The sequence below is a fragment of the Parasteatoda tepidariorum genome, chromosome 7 (assembly GCF_982258835.1).
Source record: "Parasteatoda tepidariorum strain Cologne lab strain chromosome 7, Ptep-v5.0, whole genome shotgun sequence".
NCBI classification, from domain to species: domain Eukaryota; kingdom Metazoa; phylum Arthropoda; class Arachnida; order Araneae; family Theridiidae; genus Parasteatoda; species Parasteatoda tepidariorum.
The window spans coordinates 95,737,569-95,758,600 of NC_141761.1; the positions used below are offsets into that span (position 1 = coordinate 95,737,569).

The 21,032-nt window shown below is 28.8% G+C and overlaps 1 protein-coding gene across 2 annotated transcripts in view; it reads left to right on the forward strand.

Annotated features, from left to right (window-relative positions):
* The window catches only part of LOC107449724 (nuclear pore complex protein Nup93), a 45,185-nt gene that overhangs the window by 366 nt on the left and 23,787 nt on the right, over positions 1-21,032 (forward strand). Inside the window, exons 1-13 of one of the 2 annotated variants that reach the window (XM_043039585.2) lie at positions 19-131; positions 2,011-2,203; positions 4,736-4,853; positions 7,394-7,456; positions 10,288-10,416; positions 12,511-12,585; positions 13,649-13,741; positions 14,094-14,233; positions 14,423-14,555; positions 15,547-15,644; positions 16,934-16,993; positions 17,602-17,679; positions 17,874-18,055. In XM_043039585.2, coding sequence (XP_042895519.1) covers positions 2,019-2,203; positions 4,736-4,853; positions 7,394-7,456; positions 10,288-10,416; positions 12,511-12,585; positions 13,649-13,741; positions 14,094-14,233; positions 14,423-14,555; positions 15,547-15,644; positions 16,934-16,993; positions 17,602-17,679; positions 17,874-18,055 — 1,354 coding nt within the window. In that variant the 5' untranslated portion in view covers positions 19-131; positions 2,011-2,018. Of the gene's footprint in view, positions 1-18; positions 132-2,010; positions 2,204-4,735; positions 4,854-7,393; positions 7,457-10,287; positions 10,417-12,510; positions 12,586-13,648; positions 13,742-14,093; positions 14,234-14,422; positions 14,556-15,546; positions 15,645-16,933; positions 16,994-17,601; positions 17,680-17,873; positions 18,056-21,032 lie in introns of those variants that run through there. The other variant, XM_043039586.3, reaches the window with a different exon arrangement.

The following is a 21,032-nucleotide window of genomic DNA, read 5'->3' on the forward strand; positions in this document are numbered from 1 at the left end:
ATGTCCGTATTGTTTTTTTTTTGCTTTTAAATACATAAAGCTTTTAGACTGATTCCTTATATTTCTAACTATTTATTCTTTATAAAGGAGTTTTATTATTTGAAGCTACTTTTACAGTCCTGTTGTATCAAGTTTATATATTATTTTGTATATTATATTATTTTGTATATTCTTTGAATACACAATAATATTTCACACACATTCTTTGTATATGTTTAATTTAATTTCGTTAAGTGCATATAGTAGTCTGGTTCTTTAATGGTATATTTGTTTCATTTGAAGTGGGAACCGGTGTTAGATGGAGCACTTTTCAGTATTTATCATTAAAAAAATCATCCGGAGGGTTTTAATTTTTCCAAAAGACAACTTACATATTTTATCAAGTCGTGATCTGTTTTTAAGAGTGATCTGGATTAAAATTTAATAAAAAAAATTTATACAATGAACCTAAAACAATGGACTAAAGAACCCAGGAGCAAGGATACCCGTAAGAAAGACATCAGAAGCAATATTAAAGGATAAATATTAACTAATTAAATATTTACATTAATTTTTTTAGCACATTAGTTCATAAAAAGCACTATTAAAAAAATTAATATATGAATAATACTAGTTTCAATTGTTAAAGACTAAAACACAGTAAATTTTACTGCTCATAATTTTTGGCTTGAACTTCCATACAGAAACATGACATAATAGTTCATAATAATTAATTGCAAATTAAAGCTACCTAACAATATTGCAATGAAAAACCTTGTATTTTGGATAGGGTTCCTGCAAAGTAAGAATTTTTTCTTCATGCACTGCTGTTACTTTAGCAATATTTGTTAGGCGTAAAAAATATTTTTATCACCATTTCATCACACAAATTTAAATTGCCATGGAACGTTGGGAAAAATGTCCGCATTGGTATTGAAGCCTAATTTCCAAATTTTGGTGGATTGTTTTTTAAAAATTTATATTAGAGCGGACAGTTACAATTATAGAAACTGGTACCTATATGAAACATCGGTACCTATACCTATTCCCTTTTCTATCGTCAAATATCCTTTCCTGTGGCAGAATTTTTTCGAGCTATCTGCGACAAAACTCTCTAGCACTAATATCTTTCTGCAAGATATTTTTAATAATAACAAGCATATATGTTACTAATTTAAAATAACAAAAACGCTGTGTTTACAATGAAACTATAATATTTTTTAATTGAATATGTAATAATTTTTTATTTTAATATGGGTGATATTCTCGCATCTTGTTGGGGGAGGGGGCAGACACACAAATTATTTCCTTCTTAGCATTTTGTAAATAATTATCACAATAAGAAACAAAATTAAAAATCCGTAGTAGTAATTGCAGAAAAAAAAAGATAGACAACGAAATCACGTGAATCGGACTCCTCAAATGTGTTTCGTTTCGAGATAAGGTTGTATTAATAAGTAATAGAAAATATCAGATTTAAAAACTATGGAGAAATTATTAGCAATAACTGTCAAAAATTCGATGGAATTATTGCCTTAAAAAAGTAAATACTCAAATGCAAGATTCCAATTTTCCATATTGTTTGAAATATGTCTGGATATTTAAAAACCACGTGAAAATCAATATCAGTAACTGCGGAATATACAATTGAAACATTACTTCGATTTACGATACTATCAGCGTAAATTGAGCGTATCCAATGGTGATGATCTAAATGCATGATTCAAATATTACTTAAATTTAATGTTTATTAGGTAATTTTAAGTAAATTTTACGCAGATTAACTTGTAAATTTCTGTAGAGAAGAAAAGCAAAATTTTTTACTTTTCAAAAGAAAAATCTTTCTCCGTGAATTTAAAATAACAAAAGTACTGTTCTGAGACAGTGTCGCTGCAATTTTGCTACGAGGATATTCTCATCAACAATGTCTGATGTTAGACAACATTAATTATTTTAACGATTCAGTAAAAATATTTATTTATAAAATCACTTTTTATTATGTATCTTATTAGTAACATTTGATGCTTATAGTACTCAAAATGGACAGTGACATGTCTGGCTTCACAGAATTGCTTCAACAAGCTGAACAGTTAACAGCTGATATTGATGGCGAAGGAGAACTACCTAGAGTAGAGAGAAATTTACGTCAGATCGTTGACGCTGGTCAGCAACTTTGGTCACGAACAACACAAGCTGTAAGCAAAGATTCGTGTGACATAAAAGCGTAAGTTAAAAAAAAAAAGACATTTCTGTAAATTTATTTAACGAATTATAGCTACTGTAATTATTATTGTTTCTAATTTAGTTCAAATGGAAAGATCTACTATATTTAATTAAATAAAAATATTTAAATAATAAAGGGTATTCTGTTGTCATATTAAATATAGTTAAACATCACATTTGCGAGCGAATAATTATAAATTGGATTAAATTCTGTGAAGATGATCATTTGGGTTAAAAACATTTAATTTTTACTGAGTATAAAGTATAGTTTTTATAAAATAAGAACTCCTCCAAAGGTTCGTCTGGACCTGTGGCGGTGACTATGGTAACGAGGTATGACTATTTCCAGTAGGGGTGCGGGGTAACTGATTGGAGTGGTTTCGGCCCGGGACAGCGAGAGAAAAGGAATCTCGAAGAGGTCTATTGTGTTAGTCCGAGAGAGAAGCTACCTTCCCTAAAATGCGTCATTCTTGATCAGAATGGAGAGAAAAGAAATTTTAAATTTTTTTATAAAACTTTTCACCTTTATTTATTGTTGTTTGATTTGTCCAATTCAATGGAATGTAATAATATTTTTTTATTAAAAGGAAAATAATTTTATGTTTTATGAAAAATAATACAATGCATATTATCTGGCCATTTCTTGATGACTTTGATTATGCTAAAAAGAAAGATGTTTTGATAGCATTATCTGAACGACAAGTGGAACACAGGAGATGTTAAAGATGGTCTGGATGATTTGCTAAAAATTACAATATAAAGTTAAATGCTTGTAAAATAAATTTCAGGAATTAAAGTTTGGTTCTTCATGTTCAGTAGATTTAATTCTGCTATCACTAAAGTGATTCTAATACTGCTACTTTAATTGTAATTAAAATTAATAAATAATGAATATTTTTTAATAATGGTTGTATCTAGTGGACCTATTTATAAAATTCAGAATGAAAGTACTCTACAATATTCAACCAAACAGCACTTTTGCCTTAGTTCATTTCCTGTCATTCTGTTACTAAGCATTCAGGACTTTTTTTTTATAGATAGTTTATTTAAAAATTTAAACAAATTCAAACTTTTTTTTTTCTGACTGTACTCAATATATATTTGAAAAATAAAACTTAACATTTATAATAACTCAATGCATTTCTAAAGGCATGTTTCAAATTTGCTCTGAACTGTAATTCTATTGCTAAAGAATCACTGTTATTTTTTATGAGATTATGTAAATATTTTTTGAAACAGTGTGTTTGCTCATATGATTACTTAAAAATATGCAATGGTTTATAAGAATTTTTTTTTAATTTTTTTATTTTCACAAATTTCACACTCACTTTTTTTTATTTACTAGTGTTTCCACCAGTAACTCACAGGTTTTTCGTTAATTTTAAATCAGGTTGCTTGCCACCAATGTTTATCTATATGTAAAATGAAAACATTTGAATTTCTTATTATAGTTTATACCAGTCTTGTTAATCCTGAAGAATGAAATTTCAGCATCTGCTTGTGTAAACAAGTTTTTTTTTGTTAAATCTGAATTTTCTTGAGTTTGTATTTTTTCCCCAAAAATTTTGAGATCCTGGACAAAACTTAATTAAGATTATTTTTTAAAAAAGGAAAATGTATAGATCTAGGACAAGAAATTAATGATAAGACATGAAAAATGAGTAAAGATATGCTCCAAGAAAAATTTAGTGGTGTATATCGGGGATTTGTGTCAAAGGATATATGAGGTTAGTTGTTATATTTTTTTTTTGTCTGTCGCAAAAAATAGACTAATAAAAAGAAGAAAAAAAAAGTTTTTTTTAGAAAAAATAATCAAGTTTTATATAATGTGTGTCCCTTTCTCATGGAAAGTGAGCTATAAATTTCTAAAAAATTTTGACAAGTAACAATAAACCATGTTAATTGGTCAAAAAATAAGTTTAGTCTTGAATTTTTTTTAGAGTGTTACCCCCTAGGTTTCCTTGGGTTGCCAGGGAGATTAAGTCTCCACTAATTTGTTACCAATGTCACAATGGTGGCAACATTGCTAGCAATATGCTTCAACTGCTTTTATTTCTTAGACAAGTTTGTACCCATTGTTCTGAAATCCTGTTAAAATGTTATCAGACAAACTGAGGTGGTGGTCTAGGTCAGGGATGGGCAAACTACAGCCCGTGGGCAACTGTGGCCTGATGGAAGGTTTTATCCGGTCCGCGGACAGAATTTTAACTTGCCGATCTGTGGCGAATATAAACAATATACATTATACATCCATTTTCTTGTCTAATTTGTTTTTAAAGTTTTTTTTCGTTCTTTCTTTTCTTAACAAAGTACTGATAACCTTTTCACTTTCTCTATTTTTGTTCTACAAAACATAAATTGATGGAAATAGTTAGCACAGACAGCTTCAGACCAAAAAAGTTTTCCCATCCCTGGTCTAGGTGATGGTTGTAAGATTGCTAGGTTTTGGTTGCAATATATTTTGCGCAAGCTGCTATAAAAGCATTTTAATGTGAAAGGGGCTTTCAATCAAACATTTTCTTTATTTTTTCAGATCCATTTTGCTTGGCAGTAAAGGATATGATTTGCCAAAAATTAGCCAGAAATTAGAGTCACTGACTGCTGCAAGAACATTTGAACCCATTGAACCTATTCGTGAGACTGATATTCAGGTATGGACCCATTATTTAATTTTTAAAATTATATTTCTTATTTTTTCCTTCTCTTTAATTTTTCTTATATATGTTGGTGAAAGGGCTAAATGTATTTTTTTTATTATATATATACATGCACACACACACAAATATTGCAATAAAACATTGCAGGAGTTATATTATTTGATCCTCAATCAACTTTGTACGTCTTAGTATTAATTGCTGAAAGTGTATTTATGTTTTTAAGTACCAGAATTTTGTTGAATTGAATTAATTAAAACATTCATGAACAAACATGAATTGAATTAAAACATGAATTGAATCAAAACATTCTGAAATGAAATTTGATGTATTTAGCTATTCAAAATTGTATATTTCAGCATAGGGAAAGTGTAAAAAGATTTTATTTGCAAATTGTTTAATCTGTTTCATGTTAATCTGAAAAATAATCTGAGAAATAATGCTTTAAATTTAAATATTTAAATTTGTATTTGATATTGTTTATTGTTATTACTAATTGTCATATTTGACAAACTTATCTAGGTTAATAGTGATTGTGGTTTTATTTTTTATCAGCACTCTTTCTTATAGAATTTTTAAGATTTCAAAGGGTTCATTTGCTTAAATTAATTCTGATGTGTATTAAATGTAAGTGTGGTACTGATTTGCTATAGGCCTTCTGCAGGTGTTTGGTGTTTTTTTCTTTTCTTCTTGCCAACCACTTTTGGTGCATTTTTTTCTTGTCAATCACTTTTGATGCTTTTTTATTGTTCTTCAACTTATTATTACTTTCTTCAAATGCCCGAATAGGAATAAATATTGCAACCCTATGATATTCAAATTTCTCTTGCATTACGGTCCTTTTTTAACAGCACAAAACATATATTTATAAGTAAAAAAGTATAAGATCATATAAAATGTTAATCCTCAGACAACAATTTAGTTACCATCCTGCTGCAAGTTTCATAAAAATATAGCAATATAAGGCCACAAAATTATTATTTTGCAACTCTAAACAAATAATTTTGAATGCATAATTTCAATGCACTTTTACATTAAAAGGGTTTAAAAAGTTGTACATATTTTCTAACTACAAATTTTGAAGTTAAAAATTGAGGTAGTAATTATCATGGATGGATTTAGAGGAGAGTTACTAGAACTGTAACCCCAAGCCTACAAATTTTTTTAGAGACCCACAAGATATCTAAAAAATTTGAAGGTAAAATTAATTTTGTAACTTTCTAAAATTTTAGATGTTTTCATGCACAATGTTTTACAATCTTCCTTTCAAATCATTAAAAATGTATTATGTGATTTGAATGTAAAATTCCGAATGTAGAAAGCTTTTCTGTGACCATGCAGGGGTGCAGAAAATTCTCAAAGCCTAATATTTCCCCTTAACAGAGTTTTTTTAAATGAAAGTTTAGTTTATATTTTGTTAAAAGTTTTTGATAATATTTTTTTTTAACAAAGCAAAAAGATAAATTTGATTTCACATAATTTATATGTATAAAAAAATCATATATGTAAAAATAAGAAAAGCCAAAACATACTGAAATAGTAATAGTTTATGAAACTAAATTTAAGATCCCACTTTTATTATTTTTTTTTTTTTATAAAATAAAAAATTTTACAGCCATATTTTTTTTAATTGAACTAAGAAATTTCCCTCTCTGAATTTTCCTGAACCTCTTCTGCGGGATGGACATATTCGAATGTTACCTTGTTACCACTTTCAAGAGACTCAAAATTTTTCGTGGTGTTTGTTTTGCAAAAATATTACAGGGTGCGTAGCTTTTTTAAAAAGTGCTTAAAGGTGCTTATTTTTGTTTTTTAAAAGCCCTGCGGATTTTTCGCTAACCATGCGGATTTTTCGCTGACCGTGGTCCAGAAGTTTCCGGAAATCCAAGGTCCAGAAGTTTCAAGAAATCATTGATCACATTTATGTATAAAAATTCTTGTATATTTTATTTAAAAATATTAGAACTAGAATTTATACTTGGCATCTCTTTCATTTGAAAATATTTTTTTCTGGTAGAATAATAATATTTGATTAGAGATAAAAGTAAACTTATACATAATTATTCACTTAAATTATGCTGCATATTATTTATTTAGAATTTCATGTTTTGAAAATATCAATGATTTAATTTTATAAAGACATTAATTTTTTTTAATGCACCATTAATTATTTTACTCAAGAAATTTTCTGGATTTTTGAGTTGGGCTCACAATCACACCTGCATATTTAACTGCTTAATGGAATTATTTTTGAAAAAAATAAAAATTTCAAAAAAACTTTTTTTTTCTCTGTAAAGCAAGTTTTACTGGAATTGAATTTCCTTAAAATTTTCAATATTTTTTAATATAGATAAATTTTAGCTAATTTGGTATAGGTAGGACCCCATCATACCTTAATCCAACCCTGTGTATGATATTTTTACAACTACTTTAAAAATTTTAGTTTAGAGCTACAGCATTTGTTTAGAAGAGTATATCATTGCATGGGTATGACCTGTCTATTACAAGTAATTTATATTTTATTATTTTCCTTATAGGGTTTCTTAAAGAATGAGAGGGAGAATGCCATGCTGTCAGTGATTGAGGAATCAAAGAAAGCTGTAAGTTCATCTGCTCACCCATTAATTATTTGATAAGCTAATCTAATTAAAATTTTTTTACTCTAATAGACTGAAATTTTTCCACTTTAAATCATAGAAAATTGAAGTTGACTGATTTGTATAATTGTAGTAAATTCCCACAACCTGATACTGTCTAGAGCAGGGATGGGCAAACTACGGCCCGCGGGCCAACTGTGGCCTGCCGGAAGGTTTTATCCGGCCCGCGGATAGAATTTTAATTTGCCGATCAGTGGCAAATATAAACAATATACATCCATTTTCTTGTCAACTATTTAAAATTATTTCTGTTTTTCCTTTTTTAACAAAGTACTGATGACCTTTTTACTTTCTCTATTTTTGTTCTACAAAGCATAAATTGATGGAAATAGTTAGCACAGACAGCTTCAACTGGTAAAATGTTGCAAACAGAAGTTCTTTATAGAATAGCCTTAGATTGGCTCTAACTAGTGTTTGTCTTTCTCGAGGAATCTAATATAGGTACATTGTACTTCACATTTGGCAGACTGCTCATTTTAAGATCCAACGAGCGGACAATCTAACAATCATCCGAAGCAGTTGTTTCTAAATATGCCAAAGTTTTACAAATCATAACCAAAAGCTAGTTTCCAAAATTTAATACAGTCGAACCCCGCTATAGTGAACCGTCTGCGGACTCAGTAATGTGTCCACTATAACCGATGGTTCACTATATCCAAATTTTTTGAAGAATATTTTTTGCATAAGACAGTTGAATGATTGAAAATTGGCTTTGCAATTTTGCATAAGTTATTTAAAAAAATTATTAACTAATTAACAGATAATAAAGCAAAAATTGATGGAAAAAGTAATTACGTCGCTAAATATTAGTTTTATTTTCACTTTTTATGAAAAAAATTTGTGATTTTTGATTGAACACAATTTGATTTTAAATTGAGTTCATCAATTTTCTTATCTACAATGTGCAAAGAATGCAAGATTTTTACATTTTGAACAAGATCTCGAACCATCTTAACAAAGCATCTTCTACGTTTTCTCTTTCAGCTCCACGCAGTTTTTTCGATGAAACCATGTTTTTGTCGTATGCCGCAAGAATTGCACTTCGATTAGTAACTGTAGATTTTGACAAGGAAAATTCCTTACACAGTGTCGATTGATTGGTTCCATCATCAATATGCTTTACAATTTTAACTTCGTCGTCTATCGAAAACGCTTTTCTCTTAAGAGAATTTGCCATTTTCACTGCTTTTGAAATAAAAATCTTGTCTCAAATAGATAATGTAAGAATATGAAGAGAGCAGCTGTAGAATGAGTTAAATTGTTCCCCTTCTTGATTGTCAAGGGGTGATTTGTAAAGAATATGGTTTGAACAGATAAGAAAATTCCAAAAATTCAGCAGGTGGCCAAGTTAACTAGTTGTAGAGCAAGCTTGGGGAAAAGAGATAAAGCGAGGCTTGTCAAGGAGGGGGGAGTATAAGATAAATGATCTGTTTGACATTTATTACAGTATAGTTAAAAGTGATAAGCATAAAGGAGAGTAATATGACACATTTTATAGGAATGCATTCATTTTCAGTCCCAACACCTACAAGTTTAAAGATGGAGGACTGAAAAAGATATTTAAAGAAATGAAATTTGAGTCCACTATAACCGAGTTTCCAAGTTCTAAGCTGTTCACTATAAGCGTTAAAAATAACATTATTTAAATAGGAATACGGACGGGACCGCTAAAAAAGTTCACTACATCCGAGTGTTCACTATATCCCAGGTTCACTATAGCGGGGTTCGACTGTATTTCATTCCCAGAAAATCAGCACTATGTGTGCTTAATCTTATATCTGTGAACAAGAGTTTTCAACTATGAACCTTAGAAAAATTCATTTCAGAAGTAGACTAACAGAAAAGCATTTAGCCTTGTTCCTTAAAATAAGCGCATATCACTTCGAACCTTAATGTAAAGAATTTTTAAAAATGAAATCGCAATTTCATTCATCTCACTAAATATTTAAATTAAAACTTGTATATCGCTTTTTTTAAAAAAAAATTTGAAAGTTTTACTTGGCCCACCAAACATTTTTCTCTCTCTATTTTTGGCCCTCGATTAAAACAGTTTGCCCATCCCTGGTCTAGAGGGTATCAACTATTCTTTCCCAGTTCAACTATTCTTTCCTATTATAAGTCTAGAGTTAAGAAATAAATTATTATTTTTTATTTTAAACAAAAATATTTAAAATGCAATGATGCTTTAATTTTTAGAATTGAGCATACATTGTGAATAAACCACTCTTGAAAAACCCAGAGTTTACTTTAATGATTATTTGTTTAGGCTTCAAAGGATTTAAAAAGCTAAAATTTTTGGATTTATGAATTAATAATTGAAAAGACTAATTCTGAAACATAAATGTCTGTGTTGATAGTATTTTGCATTCATAGTAAATTTTTTCTGAAAATTAGAATTACAATAAAATTAAAGAAGAGTAATATTATTAATTTGTAAATTTTATTCATTTGTAAGTAATAAGAGAAAAGTTTAACAAAATTTTTTATTTACTGCTTCAATCTTGTTTCTTACTGTATTGTTTACTACCTTAAAAAAAGCTATACTGTTTTATGCTGTAAGTAAAATAAAAGTAAATTATTTTATAGCTTTATTCAACCTCTTTAGCAACATCTCTTTGTTGGTACTTCCAGATCTACTGGTATAGTGCTTTGCTAATTTGATTTTGATTTAGTGCTAAATGAAGTTCAAATCAGTGTTAATCATTAATCCTCATGAAGTATTGTTTACTAATGTTTATATTTTTAATTTTAACTCATTTTAATGTATATTTTAGACGTTTGCAAAAGCTGATAAAGTTATTTGGGAGACTCTACAAAGCGAATGGGAACAAGAGAAAATGAAAATTTTAAATGCTCTTCTTGGTCCATCAAATGAATTATTAGATGTCACTCCAGATAATAAGGTATTAAATTGTTATTTTTGAAATTAAGCAAATTAGTCTCTGATTTAAGCAAATTGAAAGTCACTGTATGATTTGACTTGTTATTAACTAACTATATTAGATATGATGTAGTCTGAATAGTCTAACTAGTCATTCAGTATGATATAGTCTGAATAAAAACTTTAATTCCCTTGAAAGAATTTTGAGTGAATGAAAATGAAAGGGTTTTAAATATTATTGTGTTAAATAATGCAGGATCGTAACAAACAGTATTTGTAATATTATAATTATCAGAAAAATATGTGTACAAAATTGATATTTCAACGTGAGCCAGCTTAAAAAATAGTATTTAATGAAATAATGCAAAAAAAATTTTGTAGCTTGCTTGTTTAACTTCGATAGTAGAAACCGTGTATCACACTATCTGCAGGTTATTTTTTGTCCTATATTTCAAAAAATAATAATAATAAACTGCTGGCAAGACAATGCATTTATTTCATTTTCAGTATTAGAAAAATGCAGAAATTTTTGTGTAGATTTTTTTATCTATCCCATGTTTACAAGTGCAAATTTGTTTATTTATGTTTGGGTTAACCAAATTTTTCTAATGATAGTATGTAAAAGTTATCTTTTTGGAAAATTTTATTTTATAACTGTCATTGAGCAGCCGACCCAATTTTGGATTTACACTACCAATATTGAACTCTGTAGCCTTGTAATTTTGGATCCAATCCAGAAAACAAGGGAACTCCTGGATCAAGTATTGGGAGAAATTTTGCCCTAGGCGTGGACTTTATGATGAAACTAACCCACATTTGCATTACATGGAAAGAAAATCACGAAAACCACCCACAGTCAGTCTGACGGCTTGTAGACTCTAACCCATGATCTGTCTACCACTGAGGATATTTTATGTCGGCTCAGTGCGACCTGAATGGGGAATTCAAATTCATCGCTGGAATTCACCTTATTAGGAGGCAAGATAATAAAATAAAATTGATAATGAAATAAAAGTCACTTATATATATATTCTTTAAAATTTTTTTTTTTCACTTGCCTTTAAGTTTCTACTCAGATTGTATTTCCGAAATTTTTGAGTTTTGTTTTACATTAATTTTGATTTTAAAGTGAGTTAATTATTCATAATACATTGCAAAAAAAAGAGAAGAGTTACCATTTCATAATACATTTTCTCTTTCACTGAACATGTCTAAAAAAAATTAAAAAATAATTTAGATAAGGTTTATTATATATAATTTTAAACATGGTTTAAAATTTAGTAGTGACTACATACTTCATTTGAACAGGAGTGCGGAAAATCTCAAAACCTAATATTACTCTGAAAAAAAGTTTTTTTGGTCTGAAATTTTTAAGATACGATAACTTTTTCAAAATAATTTTAGAAAGTAAGGTTTTTACATCTTTAAAATTTTTAGAAAATTAATTTTTTCTTTATCAGAGAAACAATTTTTTGATAATTAAATTTTTTTTAAACAAAGCAAAAAATTTAATTTGATTTTAAATAATTTTTGAATAAACTAGCATATTTTTTAAAAATTATGGGAATCAAAATATATTGAAACATTAATAATTTAAAAAACTAAGTTTAAGGTCCCATTTGTAAACTTAAGGAATTCAAAAGAATAAATAAATTGACATATAAAGTTATTTGTATTGTATTTAACCAAGCGGAAATTTTTTTTTCAATAGTAAGTTGCTATGCCATAAGGAATTTAAAAAATAAACTTTAAAAATTTATATTTTATTTATTTAATGATTTACTTTTCCCTACTCTTTATGTCTAATTTATCCAAATACTGCATTTGTAATTTAATCAGGTTAGACAGATTTAGCAATAGTCATGAATGAACAGTTTTTTTATTTTAATTTTTTTCATACATAGAATATTATTTCTGATCAATTAAATGAAACAATATTAAACAATAGACAATTGTTTTTATGTGTAAAATAACAATCATAAAATTTAAAGGGTGTAGGAGTTTTGTTTGCTAGTTTTTTTTTCTTATCATTATATTCCTTTAATATATTAACAGTGTTTTATAATTTTTAAATTTTTTTTTTAATGAATGAAATATTTTTTATTTTTATTTCTAGTCCTTCATGAGTGAAACTATGAATTTAAATTCCCGTAGTACAATGGATAATACTGAAATGATGTATGCCAAAGAAGTAAGTGTGCTCTATATTATCATAAACATGAGAATTTGTTTTAAAAATAACTTTAATTATATATATATATATATTTAATATATATGTGTATATATATATAAGATGTTTGCTTAAGTCTATATGTGTCATACAGTGCCCATCAGTTTGTATAATCACTAGTTAGTGAAATCAGCTGCTTATTGTTAAGTAATTTCAAAGAACTGAATTATTTATAAATGATAAAATTTTAATTTTTTTGGTTATCAGAGTAGGTTTGGTATGATTTAAATCATGATTAAAATCGTTATTTAAACCAATTGATTTTTTGAAACTAAAATTTTTGATTTAAATAATTAAAAAAAAATCATTAATTTAAATTATTTTAAGTATAAAATATTTTTACACAGTATAATTAATACATACATTTCTTAAGGTGTTTTCTTTATGTCTGCAAATAAATATGCAAATGCGTGTGCTGGAAGAGATATTTTTTCCAACAAAATTTTTTGTACAATAAAAGTAATTAATTTGATTATTTTTCTGGTATATAGCAAAGGCTTTCTTTCACTTTTACTAGCATTAAGAAATTAATTAAGAGAACTCAAATAAAATTTAAAATTTTTCCTTCGTTCATCATGTGATTATGGCATAATTAGGGGTCTTGAACCCCTTCTATTTTGGCGCATCGTCAGTCCGTAGTGTATGAAAACGCCATTCGATTTACATGATTCAAAAATTTTAACAATTGTCAAAAACAATGTCAAAAAATTGTTTTTTTTTTATATGATGGTTAAAACCAGATTAAACCGTCAATTGTCAAAAACTTTCCAACCCTGCCTAATTATGATATTTTTTTACAGTGCTTAAAAATATTATTTGAGTGCTTGAAAAGTGCTTAAAAGGTGCTTATTTTTTGTTGAATAATTTGGCTACGCACCCTGAAGAACATAGTGGGAAGCTGTCCTACAAAATCTGTTTCAGGCTCAAAAAAATTGCCATAATTAAAGGAATTTACATTTGGGATTTCATTTATTTAATAAACATGATTCATATTTCTAATATTATTTTTATTTATCTTTTCCAGCTTTCATTATATAATGAACAGGTAGTAAGGGGAGGTATCAAATGTAACTTAGCAGAGAAATTCCACTCGTACTTTAAAAACTTGGACGATAAGGTAAAATATTAATATATCTCATAACTAAAAAAATTTTCTTTTCTAAATGTGTGTAAGAATATATTTTATCTTGTTCATCTTTTTTTTCTTTATTTATAAAACTTACACTGCAAGTTCTTTACTAGCATTTATAATGTATTATGTCATATCAAATTCTTTATTGCTATGTGTTTACATTGTACTGTGATAATAATTATATTATTATCACTGCAAATGTTAGCATTGAACTGTAATATCTATAATATTCACCATTTTTGAATGTGCATGAGAATATTTTTTTGTGATAAGAATTTTTTTTTTTTTTGCCCAACTTTTTTTTAATGATATGAATTATAAACTTTTTTATTTTTAGAAAGTTGTGGAACTGTGGGAAATGGTCAGAATTATGACTGACCTTCCATTGAAAGCAGATAAAGATGTTCTCACATCAAGGACATCTTTACTAATGAAAACTTCTCTGATTAAACAGGCTCGCAAGTATTTGGAAGAAAAGTAAGTTATTTTATCATCAGCTTTTCATTTCTAATTCAAAGGCAAATCTATGAAAGAACTACATTATCAACAGTTGTATTTTATAAAATAAAAAAAAATGAGATTGACTGTATTAATAGAATGTAGATATAAATAGAATCTTCTCGGTGTTGAATATGTTTTTAAAGTAAACTTTTATTTATTTTTCAGATACTTTGAGTTCATTCAAGGAATAGTTTATGGGAATTTATTGCAGGCTGAATTGGGATCAAGACCTGGTGCATATTATAACATAAGAAGTTTCTTGAAAATGAAAATTCCAATTCCACCTGCTGGTCTTGAAGTAAAAAATACTCTATATATTACAAGCATTCAATTATTAAGCAAAGTTTAATTGCATTCTTTTTTATTATTGCATAGATTTAAGTGTCACAACTAAACTTTCAAATAAACTTGTTTACAAACATGTTTACAAATTTTAACTGCTTTTAGCCCTAACGCAGAGCTGTAAATGTGTCACAAACTTTAGTGCCATGGGGCACAACTCATCTACTGATGTTGTGTCCCATTCCTAGCACAAAATTTTTTATCTCTAAGATGGACTAGACAGAAAAACCTATTGGATTCAAGTCTGGAAAATAAGACGGTCATTCTTGCACTGTAAGAGAGATAGAAAAATCTGCCTTTCACTAAACTTCAATGAGTTTAGCTCTATCTGCTAGAGTCAACCAACTTAACACACACTTATTTAGATGAGTTCTTAACATAAAACTTAAAATACTTTGTCAACAGAGGAAAAAAATTGATTTAAACTTTGTCCAAGTTATTTCTTGTCATTCTGTATAATTCATACTGCCAGATCAGAATTTCTTAAAATTCTTTGACTAAATCTCATATTTTTTCTTTCTGAAAACAGATTTTTTGTTGACCTACCTGAAAATCTTTGACCTACACTTCTTTGCTTAAATTAAAATCTTATCACTTTATGGTCTAGTTTACTTGATTGTACTGGTAAGAAATGAATCCAATACGTGCATAGTAATAATATATTTATTTTGAAAAACAAGTTTATATTGAGTAAAAATTCTCTTTAAAAGCTTCCGGATCAATATAAAAATATACTTTACTAATATAAAATTAGATCTTAAATTTATTATGTATTCTATTGCACATCTTTAATTTCTTGGAATAATGTTTATAACTTTACTAGCTCTTTTTATGTTTTGCACTTATTTATACAAGAAAAATAAGTACTTTTAAATTTCATGAAGTCTTCGAGGATTAAAGCTAGATTTTAAATTAGATTATTGGTTATTTTTATTGTTTTTTTCCAGGATGGTTTAATTGAAGGTAACCCAGTATGGGCTGTCCTCTATTATTGTTTGAGATGTGGTAAAATTGATGCTGCCATAGATGCTGCAAGGAATGCTGGGTAAAATTTAAGCTTGTTTCATACATGATTATATGTAACAATTATATTATTGACTGTTTTAACTGTGCAATTCACTTTATTTCTTTAAAATTATTGTGATAATCTTAAATTTTTTTTTTTATTATTAATTATCAGTTTTTATCATTTTAGTGTTTCTATTTTGTTTTATTACATGCTGGTATTTAAAAATTCATTAATATGACAACTATTTATATCCTTCTGGCTGTTTATCTTTTCCAAGTAAACACAGATTCCATGACTATGATACACTCTAATGATTTTATATTGATTATTTTTGCATCAGATTTTGTTTTATAATTCAATCTGATTAAAACAATACACTTTTATTTGCAACTATGCATGTTGAATAATAAAATTTGAAAAAAATAAAAGATTTTTGGACTGAATGTTTCTAGTGGAAAATACTTGATTGTGTTAGCTAATACATAATAGCTAATACATAATAGCTTTAAGTATATTTAATATTTTTGTTGATTTGCAAAAAATCTTTTGTACATTAAGTATCAAAATGCTTATTTACGCATTTCTCAGGGATAAATTTTTTTTAGTAAATTAAACACTTTGATTTTTTATTGAATTGCAAGAAAGTAAATTTAAATTTACGATTTAACTGATAGTTAACTACGTTCAATAATAAACATGTCTATTCATTGACTTGTATTAAATAATAGATTTTTTATTATTACACATCACATAAATTAAGTAACATGTATTTAGATATCTTAATTGGATTATATGGTCAGCATGAGATCTGTTCCACTAGATAATTAAAGTTCACAGAAATTTTTTTTTGTGCAAGATTTTATCAAACAACCTTTATTTTACTTTTCTTGAAATAATTTTTATTTGGAATGGAATTTTTTTGAATATTATTAAAAAATTTAAATGCCAATTACAAATTAAGAATGTTGTTACAGATAATACACATGCAAAGGCCTTTTCTTAAATTTTTTTTGTTGATAATCCATGATTGTTGTTTTGTCACCCAATTTGATGGGTAATTGGATGGATTCAATGAATAATTAGGATTTCATTGTGTTATGTTTTACAAAACATTTCATGTAATACTTATGATCTTGCATAATCGTTATGATTATTGATTTCTGAAAAAATATTGTGTGTCTATTTGTCATAAAGGTGTATAAGTTCTTTTTACTACCATTATTATTTTAATTCAGCTACTTTAGTTTTTTTAATTTTATTTTAATGATTATTTGTGACATAATTAATTGTGACATATTTATTTAACACATTTATTATTTATTTAGGGATTGCCTTAAGGATTTTCTGCCTTTTCTAATAGAGTATGGAGAAAACGAGGAGCACAGGTACAAATACATTTTGCGTAATTGAAAGATAAAATGTTTTGTTGTTGATTTTTCTTCTTTTTTTAAAAATTGAATTCAGATTTATTTTAAAACTTTATTATGATTTTATTATAATATTATTATTATTTTGGTTGATTGCATGAGAAATTTAAACTCTTATTGATTTCTTAGTAAAGTTTGTATGCATTGTTTTCTCCCTTTTCATAATTTATGTCCCAATTATTGGTCTATAATAATGGGGCAGCAAAATTACTTAAATTTTGCTGTTGTGAAGTAAAACTACTTATACTAGTACGGATAAATAAATAAAAATAACCGATTTAAAATATGTAATAAATTAAAATTTAATATCTATTTTTAATGCATTCCATTTCAATAAAAATAAATAATTTTCTTATTTTATGCTATTTTAAGCTTCATTTAACAAAACAAAAAAGAAAAGAAATTACTAAGATATTTTACTACTTAACCAGCCGTAGTTTTCATGCATACAAATTTGCAAAATTTAGTTTCTCTCTATCTCTTGCATTTTTTAAAAAAATTAAGTGCCTCCAAAACCATATTCAAAGTTTAAAATTTATAATTTTGCACACATTGTCTCATTTTAGATTAAGACCCAACAGTGAAAGTCAAGTCAAACTTCAGTATCGGCGAACAGTTCGCTCCAGCCCTGATCCATTTAAAAGGTAAAAAATATTCAATATATTGACTTTTGTTTGAAATTCAAATCTGTTGTTTTAATTTCTAAGTTCTCCTTTTCTTTCTTTTCTTTTATCAATAGTATTGCATTAGAATATAGTTTTTATTTTAATATCTTTTCTCTGAAGGAAATTTATAGCAAGAATATTATTATTAACAAAATTGTTGCTCATTACATTAGGGCTGTATTTTGCTTACTTGGCCGTGTTACTGATGATAGTAACCCTGACGTAATGGACAAGACAGATGATTATTTGTGGATGAAATTGTGTCTGTTACGTCCGGATGAAGAAGAGACAGGCAATGTGCCTCAAGATTCGCTAACATTTCCTCAACTTCAATCACAGCTTTTAGAAGAATATGGTAATTTATATTAATTTTATTTTGGCAATAATTGTCCCATTTTGCATAATTGTTTGTGAAATCAGAGATTACCTGCTATTCAGTAAATTCACACAACAGAGATTTTTAGTCACCTATAAATGGATAATTTTTTAATTAATTTGGGATATTACCACATACAAATTAATCATCAACGATAACTATTATTGCCGAATTTTGGTGGGAATAATTTTCAGTTTTGATAATGATGCTTGAAAATGTACTGGAAATATATTCTTTCATTTCTGTGTTGTGCGTTTGCTTTACCAGGAAATGTTCTGCTCTTTAGGTAAAACTTAGTTTAGTACATCTTTGAAACTGATCTCATTTTAATTCAACCTCCGTTGCTGTAAGTTCAAGAGATAAAAATAAGATTAATTTGAGTAAAGAAATTGCTTTCGAGCTTTGTTCAGAGGGGTTCAGAAAAGGAACTATTAAAATGAAAATATTTATTTTTGTTATGTTTATATCTTTTCATTGCAAATATAGTAAATTTTTTGCTTTCAAACTAACAGAAGTTTTAGAACTTTTTACCTTTCAAACTCGTGTTACCACCTATGATATATACAGTATAGAACCATTTATGCGGTATCCAGATAACCGGGAAACATTTTGATTGGTTTTCTCGCCATTTTAAACTAGAACGATTATGAACAAAAAGCGGAAATGAACTCATCTTTGAAGTCGAGTAGAGGAAAATGTAAGGAAGGGGAGAATTTTTTCCCCCTTTTACCCAGAGAAACGTCATTTCCTCCGTGACCTTGAAGGCAGGGAAGGGAGGAATGTTTTATTTTCTCCTTTAGGCCGTCAATCAAGCTGAAGGGTGTGGCATGCTGATTTCGTTTTCTGTTTAATTTACGAGGGGGGTAGGGAAAATGCATTGCATGCATATCGGTGAACAGAAGATGAAAGAGAAAAATATATTTATCTATTTGACATCGATTAATAAAAATAAAATCTTTTTCTTCTGAATAAATTCAAGTGCGGTATCATTTGCAAGTTTTTATTGATGTGGAATCACATCTGCTGTAATTAAATATCGTGTTTTTATCAACAAAAATAAAAAAATAAAAGGAGAATAGTTTATTAATTTAAACATAGGATTATTTTATGAAGCAGATTGCAGTTTTGTTTTTCTGATTCCACTACGTTTGATTTTTTTTTCTTTTCACGATAAATTTCTCACTCAATAAATTAATTCTTTTTATTCATAAATTTTATCATTAGGTTTTTTTTTAAAAATTCCGTTGATCTTGCCTTGTTCCGGGTTTCAATATTTATGCTAGTGCCTTTTTTAACTATCATTTCGGTTCGATAATTTTCAAGTGCTTTTATTTAAACTGCTGTTTGTAGAAAATGCAACACCATGAAGGAATCATCAGAATCAAATGAAATTCGCAGCAAATGTCAATTATAGGATATTATGCAAATTAATAAAGTTTCAGAGCCATCGCGCGTGCGTGGCGCGCGCAGCGCCCTGAAACTCTGAAACGCTGAAAGCGTATAAATAAAGTGCTGTAGCGGGACGTTGAAAATAGTCTATGATTATTTGTTAGTGGCAAACGTTTAGTGAGACCTGAGTATGCCTCCACGACGGAAGAATAAGAAATTCAAGCAACTTACGGAGTTTGAACGAGAGAGGATAATCGGCCTTCGAGAAGGAGGATTTTCCTATCGCGCAATAGCAGCTCGTATGCAGCGGAACAGTTCCACAGTGATGCAAGTTTGGAAGCAGTGGACCGACGAGCACCGAACAACTCGAAAAACAGGCACTGGACGACAGAAGGTGACGTCAGAGCGCGATGATCGACACCTGCTCCGCATGGCGGTGAATGATCGCACAGCTTCCTCCAGGCAGCTGGCAGCACATTGGTCTACTGCTACAGGTGTACAATTGTCGGCTTCGTCAATTCGTCGTCGTCTGCTGCGCCGTGGATTGCGTGCAAGGGTGCCATTATACAGGATTCCCCTCACGGCGGATCATCGACGGCTGCGTCGGCAGTGGGCTCTTGAGCACAGAGACTGGCGAGCTGATTGGCACCAAGTTGTCTTTTCAGATGAATCACGCTTCAATTTGTGGACCCATGATGGCCGTATTCGTGTTAGACGTTATGCCGGTCAACGCTGCCTTCCTGAGTGTATTATTGAACGACATAGTGGTCGAACACCCGGAGTTATGGTCTGGGGTGCGATTTCGTATCATGGACGATCCAATTTGATACGAATTGAGGGTAATCTCAATAGCAACACGTCCGTGAAGTGCTACAGCCCGAAGTCGTTCCTTTCCTTCAAGGCATCCCTGGAGCTATCTTTCAGCAGGATAATGCACGCCCACATGTTGCGTGGACTGTTAGAGACTTCTGTTCAGCACAACGCATGCAACTTCTTCCTTGGCCTGCTTATTCGCCGGATATGTCGCCTATTGAGCACGTGTGGGATATGGTTGGTCGGCGTCTCACTCGTGATCCGCGTCCTGCAGTTTCCAAAGACGAACTTTGGTTGCGCATACAAGCGATATGGAATTCTCTTCCTCAAGCAGATATTCAACATCTGTTTGACTCCATGCCATGTCGTATAGCAGCACTTATTGCAGCGCGTGGTGGCTGCACCAAATACTGATTTCGGACGCTTAATTTGTTTCTTTTGTTTTGAAAATTTCATCATTTATTTGTATCAGTACAAGTCGTTTCTGCATTAAATTTCATTTGATTCTGATGATTCTTTCATGGTGTTGCATTTTCTACAAACAGCAGTTTAGATTAATAAGTTTTCCTTTTATTTTATCGTTTCCCCCATATAATTAGGTATGAAATATATTGCGTTATTTAACCATTGGTTTTGTTTATATCAGTTAATTTAGGAATTGTAATTATTTTTAAAAAATAAATACGAGAATTTTGTATTTTTTAATCTTGTTTTTCTTGTCTAAACTTGCAAATTTTTTAATTCTTTTAAATGT